Below are 25,264 nucleotides of genomic sequence, written 5' to 3' on the forward strand. Positions count from 1 at the left end.
CATTGCGGCAAAGATTCCTCCTTTTTACACATTACGGCAGGCAGATTCCCCCTTTTTACACATTGCGTCAGGCAGATTCACCCTTTTTACACATTGCGGCAGGCAGATTCACCCTTTTTACACATTTCGTCAGGCAGATTCCCCCTTTTTACACATTGCGGCAGGCAGATTCCCCTTTTTACACATTGCGGCAGGCAGATTCCCCCTTTTTACACATTACGGCAGGCAGATTCCCCCTTTTTACACATTGCGTCAGGCAGATTCCCCCTTTTTACACATTGCGTCAGGCAGATTCCCCCTTTTTACACATTGCGGCAGGCAGATTCACCCTTTTTACACATTTCGTCAGGCAGATTCCCCCTTTTTACACATTGCGGCAGGCAGATTCCCCTTTTTACACATTGCGGCAGGCAGATTCCCCCTTTTTACACATTGCGGCAGGCAGATTCCCCCTTTTTACACATTGCGGCAGGCAGATTCCCCCTTTTTACACATTGCGGCAGGCAGATTCCCCCTTTTTACACATTGTGGCAGACAGTCCCCCTTTTTGCACATGGAAAGAAAGAAAGACAGAAAGAAGAATTATACTTACCTCCTCTGCTGGCTCAGGCACCTCGGTGCAGCTTCTGGCAGATCACGATTCCCAGGCAGGAGAGAAGGAGGAGGAGGGAGGTGGAGGAGGGAGCCGCAGCAGCGCTGTGTTATTGGTGGAGGCGCTACTGCTGCTGTCCCTCTGCTTCACTATAGGCTGTTCTCGGAAGACAGCCTCTAGTGAAGCAAAGGGACAGCAGCAGCAGCGCCTCAACCAGTAGCAAAGCGCTGCTGCGGCTCCCTCCTCCACCTCCCTCCTTCTCTTTACCCCCGTGACCGCTGCGTTGCGCTCCTTTCCTGTGTCCTGCGGGCGGCTGTGTGCTGCGGGCAGCGGTTGCCCGCAGCACACAGCGGCATGTAATGAGTCAGTTTGACTCATTACATGCTTTGGGCCCCTGGACAGTGGCGTGCCCCAGTGCAACGCACTGGTTGCACTGGCGGTAGTTCCGCCTCTGACTCTAAGGAGCATATTTGAATGTGCATGGTTTTTCCTATTCAATCGAAGGAGAGAAAATGAGCCAATGTGATTTCTTTTTTCTCACAGCCCCAAAGCAAGTCATACTGTATTTTTCATTTAATTGTTATTTAAAGGAAAAATTTAAGGGATTTTTCTTGGAACCCATTGGATACCCCACTTATGATACGCACAAAGGCAAAATGAACTAGCGTCCAATCAAAAAAGGGTGCGAAAATGACAGGTCGATTATGTAATGTGTATGGCAGGAAAAAAGCAAAAAGCCATACATGAGTAGATCATTTCTGGCTGATCATATCCATAAGTCCCAATACACATCAGAGAAAATAAGCAATCTGCAAGTACACCAGTACACACAAATACTGGTGCTATATATTTAAATATACTGCAAAGATTACACAAATAGCAAATGCCCCCACCCCATGTCCAGTATGGACCTAAGTTCTAGGAGAAGAAGCATGTCAAGTTAAACAATGTAAAAGCTAGAGATGTTTGTGGATCCCGTGTTTTGGGTTTGGTTCAAATTCATCATCGTGTTTTGGTTTTTGGCAAATCCACCCGCAAGTGTTTTGGTTCGGATTCAGTTTTGGATTCCTTTAAAATCAATAAAAATCGATTAAACAGCTAATATTATGTACTTTGGACCTGTTTACATACAATCCAAAACCCAAACTGAGACGCAGTTCCCCTCAGAACCCCTAAGTTCAGGTGTGTTCGTATTTCAGGAAAACCAAAGAGCAAATATTTAGTAAAAATACAGACTTAGGTCAAGGAACTATCCTACATATGAGCCTTAGTTGACCATTTAGCAATAATCATATTTAAAGTATGATCTGGGCATGATATTAGCAACCAAAATCGCATTACAGTATGTGATTATACAGCCAGAATGTATCAGTTTACACATGCAGAAACAGACAGGGCCGATCTCTGTGATGTGTTCGAAGTGAAGACTCTTCATTTCTCTAACCGGACTCCTGTGCATGCACAGTTTACTGACCAGTGGCATAGCCAGAACCTTGTGGGCCCGATAGCAACATTTTGAAGGGGTACCTGTCCCAAATTTTCTAGAGAGACACTTCTCCGCAGCAGTTGTTAATTTTATGCCCCATAATAGTTCCTTCATTTTCTGAACCATTGTAGTGCCTCAGTTATTCCATATTATTCCATAGTAGTGCCCTAGTTCATTTTATGAACCATAGTAGTGCCCTAGTTCACATAATGTCACATTATATTGCTGCCAGTACACATTATGCCACACAGTGCCCCCAATTCACATTATGACATACAGTGACCCCAGTTCATATGATGCCACATTATAGTGCTGCCCTAGTGGTTGTTAGAACAGATAAAAATATACATTAATTTATTGTGGTTAATTTGTGTTGTGAGTAACCCTTTGCATCCTACTACTGCTATGGGGTGGTGACATACCATAGCTTTTATATTAGATGATTATTAATGGAGTTTATTTATATAGGGAACAAGATAAAGTGACATTCCCCTTGGTGTTTTCCACCTTTTAATACAGATATTTACACATATACGGGTGTATTCAATTGAAGTTGGAACTGCTGTCAAGTCGGAAAGTTTCCAACATTTTTTGGTCGAATCAGGATTTGACCTATTCAATGGGGCTGCGGTTTTTCCGACTTGTCGGAAAACACGTGGATAGACGGATTAGCTGCGAATCCACATGTTTTGTCGAATTAGCGGCCAATTCCGACCGTTTTTTTGCCCGTTTTCAACAATGCTGATCCGACTTACAAAAAGTCAGATCAGCATTGTCAAAAACGGCCAAAATCTGTTGGAATTGCCCGCTAATTGAATACTGCACTGTCAGATCCTCTCCGTTGGAGAGGATCCGACATGCATTGAATATACACCTTAGCCATGGAGGTAATACAATCCTTTATCAAAACAAAGCTATATGAGTGGCAAAATACAACACTTGCACAATGGTCTATTTCATTTTATAACACACTGGAACCTGGACAGAATGTTACATGGATTTTGTGCCTAATTCAGGTGTGGTTGAAGTTGCTATCACTGCTACTTCTTTGGAAGTAGCCATAATAGCTCTGTATGTAAATGCATTAGGAGGGGTCTCTTACAAGCAGACACCTCCTAATGCAGTAGTGATCCCTTAGATCATTGAGAAAAGAGAAAACATTTCCAATATGTGGTGCACAAAATAATTCTCATGTGTTTAAAATGTAACTTTTATTGATACTTTATTAAAAGATTGTTTAAAAAAGTTAAAATTAAATCTAAAAATCAGTGTTGAAAAGAGTGGAAAAAATGCATGTTAAAAAATAATAAGTGCCATTTTTCGCCATGTTGAAAAACTGCACTTTTTGCCTGTATTTAGGTCGAAATTACATTCGACTATTCAATGCCCATGCCATTTTTTTGACTTGTCGAAAAATCCTGCACTGGCGGAAACTATGTATATCAGCGAATTCGAAGCTGATACATGTGTTTTGGTGACTTTGCGGGCGTTTTTGCCCGTTTTTGGCCCATGCTGATTCGACAAAAAAAAAGTGAAGAGGCATGGGCGAAAATGGATTAAATAATGGGCGAAAAATGCCCGCAATTGAATACCCTGTGTTGAATAAGTGCCGTTTATGTGAAATGGCTCCATTGTATTCATCCATAAATCGTTCAAAAAATGGACCTGTGTCCTGTGTCATTTTTTATATTATTACTAAATATCTCATATCATAGGGATTGATATAGTCTCAAATTTCAAATACATATGATTTGATTGATAGAATTTTGTATTCTTTAATTTTATAAAGAAAATTTCACTTTATCTTTATATGGACAGAGTTCATTAATGACCCCATGCAATCGAAAAAAATCATAAATTTGTTGTATCACTTATATAATGCCCAAAGTTGACAATCTCTCTGCCGATTCACGTACTTTTGAGTGAAACGGGGCCAAATTCGACAGGATTTGGCCCCGTTTCCGACCATCTCAGTCCGACTGAGATGTGGGACCCAGAGGAGGAGAGGGGGATAGCCGCGGACATACAGGGGAGAGCAGCACTACAGCACAGCACTGCAGCAGGATGTCTTACAGCCGCGCCGCTCACGGCAGCATCCACCCAGCTACGGCAAGTGAGGTCACGCTTGCTGGAGCCGGGTGGACACTGCCTTGAGGTCTGGCGGCTGGGAGACAACCTCCTGCAGCGCTACTGTAACGCTGCTTTCCTCCGTCTGCCCACGGCTGTCCCCGCTGGTCTTCCTGCGGCTCCCCCCCCCCTCCTCCTCTGAGACCCTAATCTCAATTCGACTTTTTAAAGGTCGAATTGAGATGAGATTGAATAGAGGTTGGGGAATCCATTCTGACAAATGCATATCGGAATGGATCTGACCCTAATTGAATATACCCCATACAGTATATTACAATATCTTGATCAGTAATATCACCATATGAGGTATTAACTAGGGATGGCCATCGACCATCTTTGATTCAAAATCATTAATGGTGTATGACCGATGGTAACTACTTTTACCATCGATGGGGGAGAACCAGATGGTTTCCCACCATTGATGATAGAGAGCTATCAAATATTTTTTTATTTTTCTCTCCAAGGTGTCAAGGACACGGAGCATAGCTCCACCGCCTGACACCCACAGAGCCACACACCCATGCCCTGATTGGCCCACGGCTAGCTCAATACTAAAGTAATGGTGACCATCAATGGTCAAAACCATCAATGATCCCCTTACAGATAGTTTCCCAGAACCAATGGTACCATCAATGGTAACCATCGATGGATAACCCACTAATGGCCAACCCTAGTAGTATTAACAATCTCCTATCTCTTGAAGTTTGTTGTTCATTAGTAATACACTTCCCAGCAGGGAGTACATCTGCTTTTAGACCATAATGATAAAGAGTTTATGAGTGGTCCCCAATTTTCATGTAATGTCAGTACACTAAGGGAGATAAATATGTCCACAAACATAAATGTAAATATCTTCCTTATTAGAATAAATGAATAATACTGTGAGCAAAAAAATAATGTAATCTGTCCTCTAAACTTCTGGGACCAGAATATCCAGGGCATAGAGTCATTCATGGGGGTGTGATTATAATACTGCACTGTTGCATAGAGATATGGGATATGCATATATAATCACTGTTATTATGAGTTCACTATCTGTCTCTGCTTGTAGGGCAGATGTTTTCCTAAATACACCTAGAAATATAGGCATATGGATATCACATGAGGGCCATTATTATCACACTTGTAGTAATTATTATAGTATGGAGCACATATTTTTCACATTAGTAGAGCAACCTAACACAGTGTTTCACTATTTCTGCTTTGTCAGAGGCAAAAAAAAAAGTGATCCCACCTGCATCCTAGGACACAGCATCGGATTACTCAGTCACCATTGGGCCGTTTACGGCACCGATGGCGCCTCACAAGTCACCCGTCACAGAGGCCAGGAAATCTCCATCCTACGATGGAGATCCCTTACCTCTTCCCACCCCCTAACCGACAGCGACACCCCCTTCCACTCCCCCAATCACTGACAGTGACTCGGCATGGGTGAAAACGGACCAAAAACTGTCGAAAATGCCTGCGAATTCAACAAAACACGTGGATCGGCGGTGAATTCGCCGATCCACGTGGTTTTCGACCAGACAAGTTGAAAAAGCGGAACGGACTTTGAATAGGTCGAATGAGAATTCGACCTACAAACTGGCAAAAAGTTACGGCACTAATTGAATACCCACCATAATTATTTAAGAATATACATGAAGAAGAATAGTTGCTAATATACTGAAAGGTTGCTCTTTTATTAAATAGATATTTCCTCTGTGTTTTCATGTAACATGAATGCTGAACTTTGATACTAATAGTTGTTTTAGTCTGTATGCCTGTTTGAGATGTGAACACTGACATTTAAATCAATCTCTCTAGATTACGCCGCCAAATGTCCTTTGTCTGCCTGTTCTAAATGTTACAAGAGTTGAATTTGACTTCTACAGTGAGACACGGTTTATATTGGAGGAGCTGGATATCTCTGAATCATATCTCATCTTCAGAGATGAAATCGATCTTCAGAATCTGAATGATGAAGACAGGTTATCAGTGACACTTGTTAACTTCAGTGCTCTCACAAGGTATAACAAATTACCCCAGGAATAGGCTGTGCAGAAAACACAATGTTACTCGCACACATTCAGTGTCAAGAAATGGATGCTTAGGAATATTAAGTACTGTTCCAAAGATTTATTGGCCTTCTTGGTTTAACTGGTGCGATAATAGGGGTCACAGGTGTGTGTAATCCCCTCAGCCAAGAAATATTGTCAAACATGAAGTTAAACTAATAAAAAAAAACCTTAAAACATGCAGCACCATTCATGAATATCATTCAATTGATACATTTATTGTAAAATGTACTTTAAATACTATGGGGAAGATATATCAAAGCTTGGACAGAGATAAAGTGGGAAGCGATAAAGTACCAACTAATCAGCACCTAGCTGTCAATTTTTAAACACAGCCCGTAACATGGCAGAAACTGATTGATTAGTACTTCTCCCCCATATGAGAACAGGGTATATAGAAATAATACTTATATATCATGTATTTAGCATATATCAGAAGTGTGATTTGGGATTTGATTTAAAAAAAGTAAGATTGGGGAGATGCCCCTATGTTTGTCCCTCTGTTCCAGTTACTACATTTTTACCTTTGCAATCCCTATAACCTCCATCTACAAAATCCTCCACATGCCCTAGGATACATATAATTACATCTGTGCCTGACTAAATAGATGATGGGTAACATGTTTCTCAAAACCTCTCTCCTGTCACTCATAGTGAGGATGAAAGTTTGGCAGCGTCCGTTATTAAAATCATAAACCCGGAGAAAAGATTAGATTGTGATCAAGAGTTCTGCAACTCGTCTTCTGCCTTAGTTGCAAAAGAGATTCTGGAGGAGTCACCGGAGCTACTTACTCGGCAGCTTGCTCATCTTCTCAGAGGTGAGTGATTACTCACTATATATCATACTGAAAAGTTTAATGAAGTGTTTCTATGCCTGCTCATGCTGAAAGAGCATCATCTATTCTTTGGTTAACAATCCCTTAAGAGACCACGGGAGACTTCATAAAAGATGCAGGGAGTATAGAATTTGTTAGAGAGTAGCATCATATTGAATATTAAAAAATGAACATATAAAAATAGACATGAGCTGCCTTTACTGTATTACTAGATGGGAATATTAAGTATCTGCACATCAGTTGGTACAGCTCTGATGGTTGTTTTAACTTTGTGTCCTGGGGCTGTGTGGTGTTGGTGATAATGACATCAATGCCCTACAGTGGACAATGAATATGGATCAGTGTCCCGTGATTGCATACTTAAGGGTTTCTTGGTCAAAAAAAAAAATGTTTATATAATTCAATTTTGATGGTGAAATATGTAACTTTCATTATCCTTCCATTATCTGAAAGTGCTATAATCAAAATTCCATTATCTGCCGTCTTTTTACTCCGAATGCCCAATGTAGACACTGCAACAACAGTGGGGATCAATGCAGCCATAAATTTGAATATTGTCTTTTCCTAATGTTGTGCCATTGTCACATACAAAACCAAACCAGACGGCTGTGTATAAATAACTTCATATCTTTTAAAGGAAACAACTTTTTTTATAAGATTAGATATTTATGCATTAGTGTATGTATACATCATTTTTATAATAAGGATTTCCATTAAACAACAGATGTGTTCTCATCATACGCATTGGGCTGCAACTTTAACTGCACAGGAATTAGTTTTAAACACGTACAAAGTCGCAGATGAAGCAAAACGGAACTTGGCGTGAGAAAAAGCTGCATTGTAGCACCCCATATACAGGGGATCGGTATGAATTACGGCTGGCCGGAATGCCGGACGTCATGATAGCGATGCCGGCATCCCGAGCACCAGGATGCCGTCAGAGTGGCAAGCGCTAATAAGACCCTTGTGGGTACGCTTCGCTCGCCACTCTGTGGGGCACACATAGAGGGAGAAAAGCCTGTGGCTCCGGCATTCTGGCACGGGATCCCAGTGTCGGAATTGTGATCGCCCGGCACACGTGCGGCTGTAGGTTAACCGTATACAGATTCAGAGTCACTTGCACACAGATGTACAAATGTCGCACATCAGATTGAACAGTGCAATCTTAGAAGGTAGGTTTGTCGCCCCCGGTTGCTTTATTTATGTGAATCAGAGGCACATTTTGAGCAAGTAAGAAGCTTGGCATGGCTGAGGCGCCCAAGGCCTGGCGCAGCGAGGGGCTATTTGCAGTGACCTGAACAGTAGTGTATGAGGACACATCTTTATGTCTGTATACATTGGGGTTGATGCAGAGGTGGTATCAAAATAGGCGCAAATTACAAAACAAAAATATTGTTGCCAAAATAGCATATTTCTGCACATTTACAGACCTGTACACATCTCAAGAGGTAGCAGGTAGAAAAGAAAGTCCTCCACAGGTGTATGTACTCATAAATGCGCGTATAAATAAGATTCATTTGCATGAACATGATATCACTGAACTTTACCTATGTGTCACCACCCCAGTTCCACCATAAAGCTTGTTACGTGGATAATGCATCACTTTGTGCAACTGCATATTTGTATATGTTTACCTCCTGGGTATGACATGCCATGCTATCTGATGTAGTGCTCACCCTGGATCAGCCAGTTATATCCATTCTGTCTGATATCTATTACCTCTGCACAAATGTGTCATACATGCATCCCGCGAGCCGCTTGCGGCCCAAACATATTTTTTTGTGGCCCCACAATCAGTGCAGTATTTTCCGCAAGGCAGCCTGGGTAGCCCGTGTACGAACCCCACAAACTCCAGCCCTTACAAGTTCCGTTCCCAGAGGAGCACTGCAGGTGCGGCAGACATCATGTGCATCATAACATCATGTGACAGACCCGTCTACACTCCCAGAGTCTGCACACACTGAGCAGGGAGGGTGACAGGGTCCGCCGGCGCATACCAGCCCCTGCCAGGACAGCCCCAGCACAGCAGCTTGCAGTCAGATCCAGTGCCACTACTGCAGCACCACTCTCAAAAGACAGAGGTCTGCGGCCTGCCAGATTAATTGCTACTGTAGTACCACCCAGCAGACAGGAGCATAAGTCATCCATAGGTGAGGCGTAGTATACTACTCATAATACTGCTATTAAACATGTGGTATTCTTGTATACAGGCTCAGACTGGGGTGATGGGGAGCCAGGTAATTGCTTCGAGGCCACGCCTTTCTGTGAGGGGGTGTGGCTTGATGGGCCTCAAACGGGGGCGGGGGTGTCCCCAGGCCCTCCAATGTGCCCACACTGTTGCAAATATCATTCCAATAGTGATGTTATGAGTGACGCTGACAGAGGACCTACAGAACATCAGGGAGGACATCAGGGAGAGAATACATTTCCCAGAAGTCCCTGTACCCATGTAAGACTTTTTCATTTTCTTGTGGTCTACTCAGCTTTAAACCTTAATTATTTGGCTGGGTTGGGATTTTGAGTTTAATATGCCTGCCTTAGCATATGTGGTAACATTTTATGCTTCTTGGAAGTTGTCAATGGTCTTGAAAACATCATAAAAATGCAAGTTCATGTTACGTCAACTAAATTCTGATGAGACTCCAGGCTAAAAATAAATAGGTTGGTAGTCACCTAAATATTATCCTAACCTCTAGCCAGTCCACCTTAATCCTTACTTCATGTATGCAAAGCTTGGTGTTTCCTGTTGTATATCCTAACATGCTCCAACTTGGGTAAGTCTGGTTACTGAGATTTGACAGAGACCATGATTATACCTGTAGCATTGTATCCTTAGGAAGCATTCTGTTTTGCTGCTTATCTGCTGAACATGAACTGTTACCTGCACAACAAGAGGAAATTGTGCATATGCTGGAGAAGAGGTTTCCTGAGCTACCACCACGACAGGACATTATAAGTAGCCTACAGGAGACTAAATATCATACACAAGGTACAGTAGCTATTCTCCGTTTACTCACACAATATAGTTTCACATAAAAAAGACAAATCAAAGTAATTCAAACGCATCTTTCCTGTTCATTTCATGCATCCATCTACCTTACAGCATTATATCATCGTCCTCCTACCTGTCCAGTTTGGTCTGATGTATTCCCTTTTGAAGCATCTCATAGTCACCTGACATTTTCTTCACTCTCTCTATATCTGCAGTCAGTAATATTAATATGCAAACGTAAAGCTCATTTAATCATCATTCCCATTTACAAGTTTAATTAAAGGAATTGTTAATATTATAGAAAAAGTTTTAGAGGTTTAATTACTAAACAACATTGACAGTAAATATTTTGTGTTGCTTCTATTTGTAGTGATAGGACATTTTTCATTGTTCCTATTTACCATTAAAACTTTGCCGGGGCATCTGAATGATGCTCAGACCCAAGATGATGCTGCCTGGCAGGGGTAAGGCTGGGTATTTCCCTTTGCCAGGCAATTTTGCAGGTTTGCTGGGTTACATTTGCATAATCGGGCTGTAGGCATGGACATGGGCTTCCAGTGCTACCTTCCATTAAGAAAAAAGTAAAAAATCTAATTAATTGAAAAAAAAAGAAGCACTCAACAATTATTGTACAATAGAATTTATTTAATACATGCATTTTTTCCACTTCTGTCCCTGCTATTTTCATATAGAGATAGCAATAATGATTAAACAGACTTCTATATGCTTTGTATAGCCGGAAGCTATCTTTGGCAATACTCAGAGATAGCTATTGAGGGGTTTTTAAATATGGAGAATCCCTTTCTGTGGATTCACAGATTTACTCTATATTATGAACAGACCCCTTAATCTCACAAATCTCTCTAACGAATCATCAAGGAGGGTGAAATTTATTTTATTTATTTATAATTTCTCTTAGATCCTAGTGGATACTGGGGAACTGTACTTCAGTACCATGGGGTATAAATCGGGTCCACTGGAGTCTGGCACTTTAAAACCTTTAATGTGTGTATGTGTGTGCTGGCTTCTCCCATCTATGCCCCTCCTATCAGACTCAGTTTAGAAAAATGTGCCCAAGGAGCCGGGTGCACTTCTCTGGAGCTCCAGAGAGTTTTCTTTATTTTTTATTTTAGGTATTGGCTTATTGCCTTACCGCTGTTGTATCTGCTTTCTTCTCTCATGGTATGTCCATCTCCAAGGGCACAGTTTCCTAGACTGAGTCTGGTAGGAGGGGCATAGAGGGGAGGAGCCAGCACACACATACACAAAATAAAGGTTTTAAAGTGCCAGGCTCCAGTGGACACTGAAGTACAGCTCCCCAGTATCCACCACGGACTAGGAGAAAAGGTATTACTGGTAGGTATTAAATTCCTATTTTTTCTTCTGAGACTCAATGGGGCATATGTAATAGGATCTGAGTTTGCTGTAGGTGCGGGATGCTGGTCGATCTTGTACGTTTTTTTAAAGCTGTAATCATTTATAAGGCAAAATCATGCCTTGTAAATGATTGCCACTTTAAAAAAAATGGCCAAGATTGGCCGGCATCCCGCACCTACAGCAAACTCATATCCTATTACATATGTCCCATTATTTGATAATTCCAGATCATAGTAAAAATAAATTATAATAATAATTACTACTTCAATGATTAGAAGACATTTGTCAATTAAAACCTGTAATGATGGAGTTAAATGTTATTCTGTTCTATGTCTTATGAGTTAGACCTGGGAGGCATTCAATATCCCGGCTGTTGGGATCCCGGCGTTCTGCATACTGGCACCGGGTTCCCGACAACTATTCTTCCTCTTGGGGTGTCCACGACACGCCTGGAGGGAGATTAAATAACGTGGCACGCGTAGTGTGCCACTGTGCCCGCAGCGAGCCCACAAGGCGCTCTTTCGTGCTTGCCCCTCTGCCGGTATTCCGGCGGTCGGGATCCCGGCGCTGGGATCCCAAGCGCCAGTATATCGTAGTACACCCGTTAGACCTGGCTCTCTAATTTTGTTTATTTAATTTAGTGAAAATATATCATTAGTAGTTCAACATGCTTAACATTTTGCTGATTTTTTAAAATACATTGCTTTAAGTGCTTTCTGTGAATGCTTTCTGTGATAGTCTTTTCTTTATTGTTGTTTGCAGTGTTTCACTGACTATGTCTATCATGTCAAGAATAATAATTAAATAGTGTTGCTTCATCGATTTAATAGAGCAAATACAAATAAACAACAAGAGAAAAGTAATTAGTGGATTAACATTGTTTTCCATCAAAGAAAATAGTTATCATGAAAGCAGAGAGTTATATGTATATGATTATGCTTTACATGAAATAACTAATTAGTAAATATTGGTATGCTTCAGAGTGAACCTTAATGGTATCACAGGAAAATGATGCATGGTTGACACATGACGTGATCATGACTGAAAGAAAGAAGTGTGTGTGGGATGTTTTTGAAAAATGCTAGAACAAGAATCCCTCATAGATGCAGGACTTTAGCAGCTGAAGCTCTATGTACTATACCAGTTCCTTTATGACAGGCAAATGCTACTGTATATCGGATTCATTGGCAGGTGTCACCCACACACAAGATAAAACAATTTACATATGTCAAAATTGTATTTATACGATCTGATAATCTTAGTGAAATTGTTAAAAGTACAAACTGTAAATTACAGCTTCTACAATCAACAGTGACTGATTTTAAACTGCTATTTAAATATCTGTTGAAGTGTTCAGGGATATTGGCCCAGATTCTACATGTATATAAATGCTTTCACAGCTTTGAATTTGTACCCAACTGCTGTGCGAAAATACAGATACAGTACCACAAATTAGAAGTGTCACTGATGCACACAGCTGCTAGAAGGGCAGTATTTCTAAAAGGAGGTTCTTCCCACCTCCAACATAATCCACATACAAACACCACACAGAATACCGCTTAACCAGCGCTGTAAATCACTATTAGTTGTTTTTTTCCTTCTGATCCTTCCAATTTTGTATAACATTTCTCCGATCTATAGTCCCATGAAGTGGTGATTACACCACAGAGGTTACCGAAAGAGGAAACGAAAATGGAAAAAACATAGGACCTAATTCAAAGTTGATTGCAAAACAACATTTTCCTCTAATGGGCAAAACCATATGCACTGCAGGTGGGGCAGTTATAACATGTGCAGAGAGAGTTAGATTTGGGTTGGTTATTTTGTTTCTGTGCCGGGTAAATACTGGCTGCTTTATGTTTACACTGCAATTTAGATTTCAGTTTGAACACACTTTACCCAAATCTAACTCTCTCTGTGTGACACTCTGTAAATGGGCCCCTGATATATGGGCATCTGGGACAATGTATATGACTGCAGGGATTATTCCCTATTATTGGAGCCCCTTGGTTATTTTGCCTAACCCCTCAGTAGCTAATTTGTGACCCCAAGGAAGGTTGGTGTTCCTTCTTGATTTGGACCCCGGTAACGTCAGCAGCCCCACGTGCCGACCTTGGTAGGCACTAGGACTCTGGAGCTTACCTGTCTCTGAGAATAGGGAGCGGTGATTGGCTACAGCTGAGCAGGAAAGAGTGGAGAGCGTGGATTGGACACAGCTGAGCGGAGCAGGAAGGAGGCGGGCGCGCGAGAGGGAGTCCTGAGGCGATTGAGAAAAGGAGATCTCGCTGACGGAGAGACGCCAGCCGCTGCTGAAGAGACCCGCCAGCCGCCGCTGAGGAGCTGCCAGCCGCCGCTGAAGAGACCCACCAGCCGCCGCTGAGGAGCCGCCAGCCGCCGCTGAAAAGACCCGCTAGCCGCCACTGAGGAGAGCCGCAGCCATCTGGAGGTGAGCCGAGAAGGAGCTGCATGGGGAAAGTCACGCCGCAGAGCCGCTGAGGAGAGTGAAGCACCGGGAGCTGCCAGCAACTGATAGGACGTGAGCCGGGAGCCGTTCACCACAGCTGGGACCCGACCACCGCTATCAGCCTGCTCGTTGCCGTGATTCGCAGCCATAAAGAAGAGTTCACAGGGAGGTGAGACGCGCTGTTGGAGAGCTGGCTGAGGGGAAAAGAGCTGCAGAGAGCCGTGCAAATGCTGAGAGGATCGGAGGGAACAGCGTGACAGAGGGTGTCAGGTATTGACAGATGACCATTCCCCTCACCTACAGCTAATACCCCAGCGGGTCCCTGCCATTACAGCCATTCAGGCTCATTAGGGCCTCTCCCGCCATTACAGCCATCCAGGCTCATTAGGGCCCCTGTTGCTCCGTACTCAGCATTTCTGTCCCTGAAATTCCTGTCATCCGTTTCTCCTGTCCTCAGTTACCCTGACTTGACAGCAACCTCTCCGTGCTATTTGTACTCAGCACCTGTTACTGCTTAAAGGTAGAACACATAGTTAAAGCAGCCGGGGTGTCAATTGTAAAGCAAGAGAGACGCACTCAGGTATTCAGCAATAAACTACAGTGTAAGGAGAGAGACAGTGCTGACATTACTCTGTAGCCCCAGTTATTCAGATTTGCCGGGACACAATACATCTTGTACTTCCAGCATAGTATCTGACTTTCTGTTACCAGCAATTTATTTTTTTCATCATTCCTTACCTGAGCCCTGTTATCTGCATATTGGCTGCTAATGAACTTTTCCCATGAACTAAGTGCACAGCCTGCTTTATTGCCTTTATGTTTGCTCACCATTGCTCTGGCTTATGACAGTGTACCTGCTATGATCTCTGTTTCCTACCTACAACTTCTTCCCAGCTTTTATGTGGTTTTGAACCATACCGCTATCGTAATACCGATTTCTAACTGCATGACTAACATTTTATACTTGCCACCGCACTACGTACTTGTAGACTTAGCACCTAGAACTTACCTGCTTTATCTGCTATCTTTGAGACTTTTGCTTGCAGAGTGTTCACATCTTAAAGAGACTCATTTACTACTTAAGATAGAGTATAGTAGAGTACTAGCTGAGATCATTTGGCCACCACGTGCCCGAGATAGGGTATTTCAAGAGATTCGCACATTCTCAGTATAAAGAGATAGTAGACGGTTACATTGTGATGATATAATTTGGTTTTGACCAATGCTTGTATATTTTGTTGCACTGTATACCAAATTGTAAAATTGTTTTGGCCTTTCTTCATTTAGTCCAAGTGCGGTGACCATTGTTCCAGCTTAATAAATCTCACGTCCTAACGTGTGGTGACCTGTGTTTGGGTCCGCTGGGGTTGGGGTTCCTTGTTCCTCTGCCTAGGGTTCCAGCAGCCGATCCGGTCTAAGAAGTGATTCTGGGTGAAGAATCCAGGTACGACCACCAACACCTTCACTCGCAACAACACCCCATAGTATCTACTTGTTACAACTTGGCATCCATGAACAGGATCCAGGATGTTGGAAGCACAGGAACTTCAGATGCCCACATCAACTGCAGTCAGAAGGAAGTTACCCGCCTCACTCGGTCAGTCATCACCAGCTGCGTCATCACCGGCTGCACCAATTACGATGCCCTATTATTTTGGGGCCCCATGGCTTCCCATATACTCGGGAGATACTAGGACAGCGGGCATGAGTCCTTTTAAAGAATTCCGGGACAAATTAAGATCTTTGTTCAGACTTTACCTCCTTAATGAAGAAGAAAGAGTGGAGGTAGTTATTGGACAACTAAAAGGTGCAGCACTACGTGAAGTCAGATCGTGGTCTGGTGAAGAGCGGAAGACAGCCGAAGGTATATTAGATAAATTGGCTGGTATCTTTAATCTACAGACCATTGCAGAATTAAAGGGTCATCTATATGTTCGGAAGCAGCAACCAAATGAATCTCTTCGGGAGTTTGCCTTGGGGCTACAAGAAGCCAGGTGAACAATACAGGCCAGATATCCTCAAGAAGCGGAACAAACAGAGGTGGCTATGATTAATTTGTTCATAGAAGGAGCAAGAGGGGAAGCGACAAAAGCTCAGTTGCCAATGTGGAGGCGTCAGAACCCTCTCTCTCTGCACCACCGAGTTTAAGGAGGCTGTGATGGACATCTTGGGACTAAACCAAAACACTGATGGAGAATGCGTAGCGGTGTTAGGACCATCTGAGGGTGGAGTGCCTGGGGAGTCTCAGCTAAGCCCGATGGCTGAATCCTTTATCTGTGAAGGGACCGTCAGTCAGCAATCACAGGCTTTTCAAGATTAATTGGAGCCCTCACCAGCGTCATTAATTAAATAATGAAGGAGCTGAAGGAGATACGGCTGGAGTAAGTGGAAGCTAAGTGCCATGGTTGGCGTCAGGACCAAGGTAGAAGAGGACGATCACAATGGGAGGTGCCACAAGAATCGGGGCGGCGCCCCACGAACCAATTTGATGATCAAGGAAGACCTATATGTAGGAGATGTAAACAAAGCGGGCACATCGAACAGCAATGTTCTAATGGTCCTTTAAATGACTTGACCCCGAGGCAAGGGACCGACTCTCGGGAGGAGATGCGTCAATAGGTCCATCGAAGCCAGGGTGGTGGCCTCAATATGTTGGAGAGTGTCCCCACCTGAAGATCCAAATGAATGGGGTGGAAGTGTCTGCTGTTCTGGACACAGGCTCACAGGTGACGACGATCCATTTGGCAGAATTCCAGAAACACTGGGAAGAATTTGAGATAGTGAACCCACCGAACACTTGGTTACATCTATTGGCCAATAATGGACAGCCAATCAAGTTCCACGGCTGTTGGGAAGCTAATCTTGCTATTGGCAAGGCTAATCTGGAATGACGAAGGTGTTTGGTCACTACTACATACAACCAACATCTTCCTCCCGGTCATCCTGGGAATAAACATGCTGCAGAATTGCCGGGATGAATTAGTGGAAACTCTTAAACTGGAAATGCGGTCTGCGTCCCCGAAGGAGTGGAAGACTCTTCAGCAGATGGTCCGGTTGCTTGAGGGGCACAAGAGGTTTACTAATGCAAGGTGAGAAGTCGGAAAGGCAAGGATCACCGATCGTCAGCATATTATCCTTGGGCCCAATTCTGAGCACGTGGTGTGGTGCAAGGTGTGGATCGGCCCTGGGGAAAAAGATTATGAGGCAATCCTAGAATCCTGTGACTTCGATGGACAGCAGCTGTTCACGGTGGCCCGAACACTTGCTACAGTAACAAGAGGAAGAGTACCCATCAGGATTTTGAATCCACATAGTTATCCAGTTCATCTGTTCCAGCATTGTCCCATGGCTAGTGTTGTGTTGGTTGACTTTCAAGACGTCATTAGTGAGGCTCTACCCAGGGTTTCGGAAGAAGCTGCGGCTGGTCAAACCAGTATGACCACTGGTTAGACTCCATGGTGGAGCAAAATCCAGATCAACGGTCTGGATACTACAGAGAGTCAATGAGAAGGTGTACTGCAGGTGGTGCGCGAGAATGCTGAAGCATTCAGTCAGATTCCATCAGACTTCGGAAAGGCTGAAGGTGTCCAGCACCACATACCCACTGGAATCCATCCCCCAGGCAAGGAGAGACACAGGCTTCTACCACCAGCTATTTATCAACCAGTGGGGACCATGATTAATGAAATGAAGGAAGCCGGTGTAATCCGGGAAAGCCATAGTCCATGGGAGGCTCCGTTGGTAATCGTGCAAAAGAAGGATGCCCTGGATAGAAGAATCGTTGACAGCATTAAAGATGGCTCGGTATTTTTCGACTCTTGACCTGACGAGCGGATACTGGCAAATCCCAATGGCTCCAGAAGACCGGGAGAAGATGGCATTTACGACTCCCATGGGTCTGTTTAAAATCTACCAGATGCAGTTCGGGTATTGCAGTGCTCCTGCCACCTTCCAGCGGGTCATGGAGCACTGTTTGGGACACCGAAACTTCGAGATGGTCTTGCTCTATCTGGATGATGTCATAATCTCGACGTCCTATGATGAACACTTAGAACATCTGGAGGAGGTCTTCACCCAATTGACTAAGTGCAGCCTAAAGTTAAAGTCATCTAAGTGCCAGTACCTGGGTCACATAGTTCCGGTGGAGTGAAGCCCAATCCCGAGAAGATACGGGTGGTGCGGGACTGGCCTGTTCCTCGTACTGTTAAAGACGTTCGCAGTTTCCTTGGTGTCGTGGGATATTACCGCCGATTTATCCAGCATTTCGCAAATATGGCCACTCCGCTTCATGAATTACTTTGAGGCAAGTCAGGACAGGAGAGACGGAGTACTGCCCTGGTTGCATGGACAGAAAAGCAACAGAACGCAACTGAAGTCTTCTTTAACAGAGGCCCCAATCCTCGCCTACCCCGACTACGAAGAGCCGTTCCAGGTGCACACTGACGCCAGCCATCGCGGATTAGGAGCTGTACTCTCCCAGCTGCAGGACGGTCATGAGAGGGTTATAGCATATACCAGCAGAGGTCTAAGGAAGACCGAAAGAAACAATGAAAACTACAGCACCTTCAAGCTGGAGCTCCTTGCCCTCATATGGACTGTAACAAAAAAATTTAAGAATTAACTGACCGCCACACCTTTCGTGATCATTACAGACAACAATCCGCTGGCACACCTATCCTATGCCCACCTTGGAGCCCTGGAGCAAAGATGGATGGCACGTTTGGCAAGTTTCAAATATACAGTGTCTTACCGGAGTGGTAAGGCAAATGGAAATGCTGATGCTTTGTCTCGCCTCCCGACTACTGACCTAGTGGAAGAGGAGCGAGATTGGACTGAAGACATCGAGACGCCCGTGTTCAGACCTCCAAGGACACGGAAACAAGTCATCAATTCAGACCCTGTTGCTGCCACTAGAGACCATGGAACTGATGATTCTGTGAGCGATCTTCCCGAAGTTGACTGGGCGCAAATACAAGAATGCCTGATTGACCTTATTTGTCGAAAGAAACAGCTTACCAAGTCCCAAAGAGCCGATGCTGACCCTGAATTGGTCAAACTGTTACGCCATCGAGACCGAATTAGCCTCTAAGGGGACCTTGTCTTCCGCGCTAGCCTTGATCCCGGTACTCACCAACCTATCGCTTAGATTATAATACCCAGCCAGCATGCTAAATTGCTACTAACTGCTTACCACGACCAGTCAGGACACTTTGGCACCCAAAAGACAGAAGCAATACTTCAACAGAGATTCTTCTGGATCGGCATGAGATCAGATGTCGATAAGTGGTATCGGAATTGTGTGACATGCAGTCTAAAGAGACCAACCGATTCTGCTCAAAAAGATCCTCTGAATCTGATCCAAAGCTCTCGGCCGCTCGAACTTGTTGCTCTGGATCATGTAAAATTGGAGCATAGTTCCACTGGGTTTCAGTATGCCCTGATTATCACGGATCATTATAGCAAGTTCTTGCTGGTGGTGCCGGCCCATGACTTGACAGCGAAAACATCGGCTGAGCTGTTCCTAAAACACTTTGTCCCCTCTTACAGTTATCATGACCAAGTTTTGACCGACCAAGGCTCCGCATTCGAGTCCCAGTTATTCCAGGAACTCTGTTCCCTATATGGGTGCAAGAAGCTGCGCACTACCGCCTACTACCCGCAGGGGAATGGCTTATGCGAGAGAGCCAACCAAACCATGATTGGGATGCTCCAGAGTCTATCGGCAGAGAGACGTGCTCAGTGACCTAATCTTTTATCCGAACTGACATACCTCTATAACAACACGGAGCATTGCTCCACAGGATTCACCCTGTTTTATTTAATGTTTGGAAGTCAGGGGAAACTTCCAAAGCATCTCGAGCTGACGGCACTAGTGAATGAATCGACCATCATGCAGACTGACTGGGTGCAAGAACATCAGCATCGGATAGAGACGGCAAGGCAACTGGTGGAGCATCGGATGGAAACGGGTCATCACCGCCAGGAGAAAAATTCTAATGCTGATGCCCGGCCAACTCCCCTGCAGGCGTCATAGGGGAGGGTACTATACTATTTTGCTTTTCAAGTGTCTTCTCTTTGTATTGTCACTGGAACCTACCATATGAATGTTCATCCTGTATCCTATGCAGTTAATGTATATACTCAATTATTAGCAGTAATGTACTGTATGTAGAATTGCCTATAGCATCCTTTAAAAAGCATTCCTATTTTAATAATAATTTTTTGCTCTCAGGACTTACGGTACCAACCACTTTGAGGACATTCAAATTGTATTTGATGTAAAACTTTATTAGGGCTTCTTAATTGGTTTAAAGTATATTGGCCAATCGTAGATTTTTCAAGCCTTGGAGAGTGATAAATAGAACAGTGTCAAAGTACCAACCAATCAGCTCCTAACTTCCATGTCACATTCTGTGTTTGAAAAATGAGTAGAGCTGATTGGCTGGTACTATATCACCTGCTATTTATAACTCTCCAAGGCTTAATAAATCTGGGCCAGTATGAATAAAATCCAGTTACCCATATCAATTGTTTTGTTCTTATGATAAATATGCTGTATCCTTCAGCCTGTTTGTGTAAAATAATATAGTACTAATGAAGTCTGTCATGGACAGGTACCAGTGTTGAAGATATCATACTCAAGGAATTCAAAGAATTGTCAGATGGGGACATTAAAGTTGCAATTACCACTATGAACATGTCATTAGAGGTAAGAGAAGACACCTATTACTTATGCAGTTTATGTATACAAATGTATAGTTTTATTGAGGAAATATGTTATATAACAGCTTTGGTTGTTCTATACATGTGACAGCAAATGCTATAGTAATTAACATGTATTTTGTAAAGGCATTTTAACTTTCGCAATTTGTATCTATTGATTGTCTAATTAAGTGAGTTATTATTAGTAATCATATAAAATGAGCTTTATAAAGAGTTTGTCACAGCTCAGGGTTGCATATGTTAAACAGAGGCCTTTGCTCTGTACAGGTGATGATGAATCACTGGGCATTACCTGTATGCTTGCCTCTCTTTTCCTTGTTGTTTTGGGCTACCGGCAGTGTAGATGTCATACCCACTTCATGCACTATATGAAATATCACATGCAGGGACAGGGGCTTAACTAACGTGATCACTTCTATTTTGGACCCACCGTGCTGACTTAAACCAGCCCTGCATCTTTGTATAGATAGGTGCCGCTCTCTTTGATCCAATATAGTAAGTTAAATTACTATTGAGATTAATGTAATGTGCAGCGCTTTTCAAGGTTAGAAGGCTGCCTAATGCAGCTGACGAAGTGAACCAGTTGTTTATCACTGACCTATTGCCAATATTTCAATAGCAGGATTTTCATTAATGAAAATAAAAAGACAAAAGTGTCCCACATTTGCTTCATATAACCAATGGCTATGATAGTCAGCCTTAGTTGTTCCCTTTAGATGCTCCTCCCCCCAATGCCAGAACTTATCGCTGATTATGCTTCGGGTGCCGATGAAAATGGCCTGTAATAGGATATCGTGATAATGACCATCGGTGAATAATATGATACAAATTACAGACTGATCTAATAATGAGTATATCCTCAATGCTATCAAATATTTTGAATCAATGTAACCCTATAATAATAATTACATGTTGAGTAACCTTTATCCAAAATTCAAAATCCCACATTTTTGGGTCCCCTACTGAAATACGACATATGTATTATATATATATATATATATATATATATATTTCTAAATAATATATATATAATATTTATGTCATTATCTCAGTAGGGGACCCACAAATTTGGGATTTTGAATTTTGGATAAGGGATACTCAACCTGTATTATACTCTTTGATATATAGTTGAGTAAATGTGTGTCTGTAAGTAAAGTACTAACAAACTGTAGCAGTGTGTAATATGTAAATTAATAGATATGTATGTACTGAAAACATCCAAAAATATATAAATATTTCATTTGTTTATAATAAATAAGTAATAAGATTGTATAATTTATAACCAGAAAAAATATTTGAAATATCAAATAGATAGAAACATAGAAACATAGAATTTGACGGCAGATAAGAACCACTTGGCCCATCTAGTCTGCCCCTTTTTTTTATCCTTTAGGTAATCTCAACCCTTTTTGAACCTTAATTCTTTGTAAGGATATTCATATGCCTGTCCCAAGCATGTTTAAATTGCCCTACAGTCTTAGCCTCTACCACCTCTGATGGGAGGCTATTCCACTTATCCACTACCCTTTCTGTGAAGTAATTTTTCCTTAAATTTTCCCTGAAACTGCCTCCCTCCAGTTTGTGTGTGTCCTGGAGTTCTAATACTTCTCTTCCTTTAAAGAAAGTTTCTCTCCTGAACTTTGTTAAAACCCTTGGTATATTTGAAAGTTTCTATCATGTCTCCCCTTTCCTTCTCTCCTCCAAACTATACATGTTAAGATCTTTTAGCCTTTCCGGGTAAGTTTTGTGATGTAAGCCATGCACCATTTTAGTTGCTCTTCTTTGTACACTCTCTAATGTATTTATATCCTTCTGGATATATGGTCTCCAGAACTGGACACAGTATTCCAGATGAGGCCGTACCAATGACCTATACAGTGGCATTATAACTTCTTTCTTTCTGCTGCTGATTCCTCTCCCAATGCAGCCAAGCATCTGACTTGCCTTTCTCATTGCTTTGTTGCATTACTTTCCTGCCTTTAAGTCACTTGAAACAGTGACTCCTAAATCCCTTTCCTCCTAGATGCACTCACAACCAATATTTTGATGTCATCATATAAGAGAAAAATAGAGGAGATAAAAATAAAAAATGTTTATACTGTGTTAATGTAACTTACGATATTAAAAAAAATCAAATTTTTCCCTGTTTTTAAAAAACACTGCGTTGCCCCATGCAAAGCATGTACATAACATGTTACCACAGTGACAAAATGGGTGCTACCCAAAAACGTAACCACCAATTTATAAAGGGTTACTTACACTGTATCTTTTTTATACATGTAAAGAGGAAAAACACTAAATAGTCTAATACTGTATCATAAGTGAAATAACTTGGATTTATTATATTGCACTCACGCTTTTACATGTGAGATAAGCCTTAAGTGTGATAAACTTTTTCCTTTCCTGGAACTTCAATTTGGCATTCCAGTAATAATCCGTATATGCAGCAAACAAGAGATTCTTCCAAATTGTAAACGTCAGTTTACATACAGGACTAAAAGCAACACTTTAAAAAAGACATTTAATACACTTTAAATGGAGCCGCTGCGTCCGCTGTACTCAATCCTTAGCCTACACCATTAGTGTACAGAGCCCCGTACCGTGTACGTACTTTGCGTACAAACGCCGCGCTGGCCGTACAAAGTACACTCAGTGCGTACACACCCAAAGATACTCCGTGAGCCCTTAGCAGCTACACATGTGACTGTAATACACTTATAACCTTAGCAGGGAAAAGAGACACGACACCAGATTGTATTTAAAATGGCGGGTTCCGACACACCAACATATAATTACTGAAAAGGGGTTACAATAATAATACAATACAATAGAATAATGACTACAGTCAATGGTACATACGTTTTAGTTTTGCCTGCGCTTCCCGTTCCCGGCACGGTCCTCAGTCATCAGGGTAGATGACCTTCAGAGTCTGTGTGTGACCGGGCATGCAGCTGGCTCTTTTATACAATAGTCCAAAACCTAACACAATGGATACTGTAATCTCTTTGTCCATTGGACACAGGGATGGTCATTTACAGTACAGGAGATGTCATAGGTCGGTTTGAATAGGTGGGCGATGTCTGTTCCAGGAGCACTTGCAGGTGGTCTCCTCTGGGATCCCGCTGCATACCAAATGTACAGTAAATACTATTAATATTTATATTCTGCTCCTGCACATAACTATTTGCAGGAACGTGCGATCTTCTGCAAACCAACACCGGAATATTGCCCTTAAAATACCCTACAGCTGGATACCAAACACCACCTTATAAACTAGTTCTGTACCCTCCTATCCTGTAAAGGTGAATCCCTTTGTTCTGATACCATTTAAACTAGTGTAACTTGCGGGTGTGGTGCAGGGAGACTGTGTACATTGTGCACTATTTGGATTAAACATGTAACGTGTTTTTATGGCTTTTCCATGCGATCACAAACTCTGCCGTAATTACCCATACCACGCGCTAATGCGCAGGACCGCGGGAGCGACCATAAGCAAATTGCGAATATGTGCACGCACGGCAGAACAAGTACGCGCACGGAGGCCATCTGTGTGTAGTTTGTACGTGATGTGTGTAACTGCCACTAACTAACCACTAAACAGAAAAATATCTATACAATATATACAGAAGCTTGGATGATCGGGGGAGAGTTGTAGGTGGGAAAGGTATGACCTAGTGGGATAGTAAAAAAGCATGTATGTATGAATCCATGTCTGAGGGGCATGTATCATCGTGCCGTATAGGTTCTAAATAAGCTTCGAGGTATTGCGAAGTATACATTAAATCCTTCTCATCCCGTATTAAGGGTCTGTAAATGGGCCAACAAACACTACCGAGTTCTTTTCGGCTTCTTGTTCCTACAAATAGGGTGCACATTTAGTTGATGATACATGGAGGGGGAACATATGTGAATGCTAGTATATGTGGATATCACCTGTCGACTATGTGTGCTATAACTGGAGGTTGTAGAGATGAAGATAAGACACATATATAAAAATACATTCACATAAACACTTTTTTGGGAGGGGGAGACAAAGAAATATGGGTGAAAGAAACAGGCCATGAAATTCATTTGCAATCCTTATCATAACGCTGTCTCTATGGATGGATCATAAATTAAATCTGCTGCTATAACAGCACCCTCCCTCCTTAGACTCATCAAATTTGTGCTGCGCTTGCGCCGTATTAGAATTTGAACACACCTGAATATCAAACCAATAATTATGATGACTCCCAGGATACAAAGGAGAAACTTCCCCACACTCATAATGACATTTTGAGCCCACTCTCCTAAACCTGAGAACCATTTGCGTGGGTTCAACCATGAGACCCAGCCGGTCAGTTCATTACCCACAGTCGCTAAGGTAAGGTTGTGCTTCCTCCTGAACTCCCACTTCAACTGCAAGATCTCGTTCATCTTCTGATCGATGATCTCTGTGGGGTCGTCAGTGCTGTTTGTAATATATGTACAGCACTTCACACCATATTGAGTTGCCAGAGTAACACAGTAGCCACCTGTCACGGCTGTGACGTAATTAAGGACCATCCTGTGCTGGATCATTTCCTTCTTGTAGGCTTGTAACTCCCTTCCCGTATACCTGAAGGTGTCAT

The 25,264-nt window shown here is 42.6% G+C and overlaps 1 protein-coding gene across 11 annotated transcripts in view; it reads left to right on the plus strand.

Annotated features, from left to right (window-relative positions):
• The window catches only part of PRUNE2 (prune homolog 2 with BCH domain), a 553,043-nt gene that overhangs the window by 123,970 nt on the left and 403,809 nt on the right, over positions 1 to 25,264 (plus strand). For all 11 annotated transcript variants that reach the window (XR_010171909.1, XR_010171914.1, XM_063913844.1 and 8 more), the window contains exons 3-6: positions 6,012 to 6,214; positions 6,917 to 7,080; positions 9,935 to 10,087; positions 20,546 to 20,640. Coding sequence is in view for 9 of the 11 variants with exons in the window: in XM_063913844.1 (XP_063769914.1) it covers positions 6,012 to 6,214; positions 6,917 to 7,080; positions 9,935 to 10,087; positions 20,546 to 20,640 (615 nt within the window). In the remaining 2 variants the exon portion in view is untranslated. The remainder of the gene's footprint in view (positions 1 to 6,011; positions 6,215 to 6,916; positions 7,081 to 9,934; positions 10,088 to 20,545; positions 20,641 to 25,264) is intronic.

The sequence above is a fragment of the Pseudophryne corroboree genome, chromosome 1, assembly GCF_028390025.1.
Source record: "Pseudophryne corroboree isolate aPseCor3 chromosome 1, aPseCor3.hap2, whole genome shotgun sequence".
Classification (NCBI taxonomy): domain Eukaryota; kingdom Metazoa; phylum Chordata; class Amphibia; order Anura; family Myobatrachidae; genus Pseudophryne; species Pseudophryne corroboree.